The following is a 3,979-nucleotide window of genomic DNA, read 5'->3' as shown; positions in this document are numbered from 1 at the left end:
TTTTTATTATTAAATTTTTTTTATGACACTCATCTATTAATATAAGTTAAATTCACTTTTATTTTTCTTCTAATGAATCTAACAAACTTTATTTAATAAAAAAAGTGTGACACATGGCACTTGAAAAGAATATTTTTATACTTATTTTATTATATTTATATAATAATTTTCATATCAAATAAATTCTCTCATAAATTTCATTAAATTAATTCTTACAGAAAAGGAAAAAATGTAGCAATAAATTTCAGCATCATTTGACTAATTCTAACGTTAAATTATATTAAAAAAAGTTCCACCACCTTTTTGGTTAGCATCTTTTAATTGGATTGTATATTTAAAAAACCCCACCTCTTGGTGAACCCTCACACCCTCATTTCATTTTCAGACACGAATCTTCATTGTGTGCACCCTATCCATTCCTATTTCCTCAAGAAAATCCGATACTAAGAAGTGCCACTTCTCCACTATAAATTCTCATCACAAGCAACACATCAACACCAACTTTCTTCTCTATCAACACCAACTATAAATTTTCATACTTAACTTTTTCTTCTTCTTTTTGGTTTTTGAACGAGACTTTCGAGTTTCTGATTGCACCAATGGCTGAACATGGCGTAGCAATCTCTCTCTCAAATGCCTCTCCAACCTCTGAGTCTTCCTCCTCCGAACACCACGCCCTCCACACCACCGGCGCCTCCTCCCACCACCAGCCACCGTTATCCACCGCCGTCTACCCACTTAACCCAACCCCACAATCCAAGAAGCCACGTGGCAGGCCCCCGGGCTCCAAGAACAAGCCCAAGCCCCACATGATGATGGGCCAAGGCGGTGAGCCCGCCATGAAGCCCATCGTCATCGACGTGCCGCAAGGAAGCGACGTCGTGGAGGCGATTACAAACTACGCGCGTCGGCGCCACGTGAACCTGACGATCCTGAGCGCGTCTGGCACAATCGCTAGAGTCACTCTCTGCCACGCGATCTCTCGTGCCCCCGCTTTCACCGTCCATGGACCCTTCAACCTAATGTCTCTCTCCGGCACTTACCTTTACAATTCCCAAAATGCCCCTAGTTCCTCTTCCTTATTCACCATCACTTTCTCCGGCGTTCAGGGTCATGTCTACGGTGGCATCATCGGTGGCAAAGTGGTGGCGCAAACCAACGTCTCTGTCATGGTCACTGCTTTCAAGAACGCTGAGTTCTACAAAGTCCCTGAAGGCTCTGAAGAAAGGGACAACAATGATGACAACAATAACGATAATAATAATGATAATAACAATAATAACAACCCTAATATTTCTGAATTTGGTGGAAACGAGAACATGACCGGGTTCAATGTCAATCCCTGGGGGGTCGTTATGTGAACGAGTTACTGAAGACAACATAAATCTCTCCTAATGTGTTAGGTGTCGTGTTTTTTGTTTTCTTAATTTATTTGATTTCTGGGTTTTACTTCAATTGTGTAGTGGAACTGTTAATTAGTCAGTTATTACAGTGTTATGATCACATAGCTAAAATAATAGTAGGGCTATGTTTCTCTCTTTTGTTGCTTTATAATATAAGTTTGTTGAAAAGATTTATGTCTATTTGTTGTTTATTTAATTTAATTTTCTTTTATTTAATTGATTCCAGCTTTTTCTTTTAACTTAATTATCTTTCATGCGAAAGAGTTCATGAATACACAAAGATCTTCAAATCAATGGCGATTTAATGTTTTTTTTTTTTTTTTAATTTCTGGGTGCGTGATGGTTTTTAGAATTGTTGAGGACTTGAAAAGTGTGGCCACTCTTTCTCTGTGTGTGTGTGGTTCCGTTGGACTTGTGTTGGTGTGTGCGGTGCTGCAATGGTAATGTGTGTCAGTGTGGTTTTGGAATTCCATACAATCAATCTCACAGGGTGGGTTTCTTTCTTTTGCTGTTTTCTCGGGAAGTGCCCAATTTATTATCTTCAATGCTGAGAATGGAGACAAATGTAGGAGAAGGTGAAGCAATTCTCAAGTCAATGGAGTTTTCAGGGAACACATGCTGTGGGTGATTCTACTAAACCGCTTTGCACAATCCATGTTTTTATCATTCAGTGTGTAGAGATATTTTTTAGTTTATGGATTTCTTTTCTTTTTTTGTTTCCGTCTACCCTTTCTTTTTTCTTGAATTTAGAATCGTTTCCGTTAAGTGTCATGCATTTCATTAAAATCCTTTAATTCTTCATTATTTTATGAATTCTTTTATTCCCGATCGCGAATGTGCGCAGATTTTATCACAGTCAAGATAAGGTGCATTTAATGCATTGCATAAATCGTTACACATAGTTCATTTTGTGTCAAGATCATTACCACTCAGATTTTGAATATAGCCACGTAGAGCATCTCATCTCAGGTATCAGGCTTGTAAATATCATCAAGATCATTGACCAAACGATCTTAGTTGATGCATACAAATCTTCTCATTTGGGTTGTTGGGACGTGGATCTGCTGAAATTTAGCAAAAAGGCCTTCCTTAATATGATATTATTAAAGTTTTTATTACGTGGGAAAATCTTAACGATGAATTTTAAAGTTATTACTTTCATTTAGTCGTATGTAGTATTATCAATTAGGGAAGCTAAACTACCATTATGGTGCATGTAATGTTACATTAGCTTAAGCTATAAAATGTTCCGTGTTTCTGAAACCAAAACGAGCGATTGATTGAAACCACATATTCAGAAGCAGCATCGGCAAACCAGGTGGTTTTCTCTATTAAATGACAATAGATTTATCTTTTTAGCATTTAATATAAAATATTTATATTATTATTTAACATTATAATAGTATTTTATAAAGGGTGTTTGACTATATTAATTATTATTTTAATTCTTGAAATAACTGATATATTATATTCGTACAAGCACATAAGGGATACACTCTTTCAAATTTTATTATGATGCATAAAAATTAAACTTGAACTTATAAAAAGGCATGATGAAACGTGATGAATCTCTTTGTATGGTTTTAACAATTTTGTGGGGAAAAAAATGTGATGTGAATCTCTTTCATTGTTGTGTTGCTATCGTGAACCAAAGTGTCCCTACCGTACGTTGAAGGTGGATGGAGGGGGTGAAGAGTTTGGAAAATAAGTAACTTTTTCATAAATAAGGCGTGAAAGACTCTAGTCCAAAATCCAGTCAAAATGCTCAGCAATTCAGACATGCATACTTGGTCTTAGATGTGACAATCAGAGGAGTCCAAATCTACTGCTCTCATATTTATGATCTTTTCGTCCTCTTTGAACAGCACCTATCAGACAGTGTGTGTGTGTGTGAGAGAGAGAGAGAAGGTTTTTTTTTTTTTTCATGCACAGGATGAAAGGCTTTTTTGAGTTGAAGGATTGGCTTTATTTAATTTGTTGATACTGATTTTTAAAAAAACAAAGTAAAAAAATTATTAATTCATTATTTTATTATAATGTTGACAAAAAAATTTAATTTAATTACTTGATCATATGTTAAATTTTGGTTTAATAAAGTACAAAGAAAATGAGATAAAGACAAATAAAATTTAAAGTGAATAAAATTAAAAACATTTTTATTTTAAAAAAATTCATTTTTCCTTCAATTAAAAAATATCATCATTATATTTTTTTCTATTTTATCTTTCATTTTTCTATCTGAACAAAGTTTGAGAGAATTGGTTTGTAAGATCTCTATTCATTTGACAAAAAGAAATTATTATTGTGATGGAAAACTGAGGAATGGTACTTTATTTCATGAGATTTGAGGTGGAAGCTGAGCTCAAGTGGGGGTGCACGCGAGCTCTGGTAGAAGCAGTGCAAATTTGTAGTGAAATGACTTTCCAAGGCTTCTATGCAAGCGGAAAACTAAAGCTGCATTGACTTCTTTCCACTTACCATTTCAAATAGCATTGCACACTATCAAGTACTTCACCAGATGGTCAAAGTTCAGATCTTTCCTTATTTTTTAATATTTTATGTACATAATCTACGTA

The 3,979-nt window shown here is 35.0% G+C and overlaps 1 protein-coding gene across 1 annotated transcript; it reads left to right on the top strand.

The window, feature by feature from the left end:
* The first annotated feature begins 599 nt into the window (after nucleotides 1-599).
* LOC113857467 (AT-hook motif nuclear-localized protein 28-like) lies at nucleotides 600-1,361 on the top strand. Its single transcript, XM_027489402.1, has one exon. It carries the CDS (start codon nucleotides 600-602, stop codon nucleotides 1,359-1,361), a length of 762 nt encoding a protein of 253 aa, XP_027345203.1.
* The last annotated feature ends 2,618 nt before the right edge of the window (nucleotides 1,362-3,979 follow it).

The sequence above is a fragment of the Abrus precatorius genome, unplaced genomic scaffold (genome assembly GCF_003935025.1).
Source record: "Abrus precatorius isolate BTA unplaced genomic scaffold, Abrus_2018 Scaffold1, whole genome shotgun sequence".
NCBI lineage: Eukaryota > Viridiplantae > Streptophyta > Magnoliopsida > Fabales > Fabaceae > Abrus > Abrus precatorius.
Note: the sequence above shows the minus strand (reverse complement) of the source record. Positions and strands in the feature narration are given on the sequence as shown.

Bases quoted from the DNA above. Each gene is read 5' to 3' on its own strand.
- LOC113857467 (XM_027489402.1), top strand. From the start codon at position 600: ATGGCTGAACATGGCGTAGCAATCTCTCTCTCAAATGCCTCTCCAACC.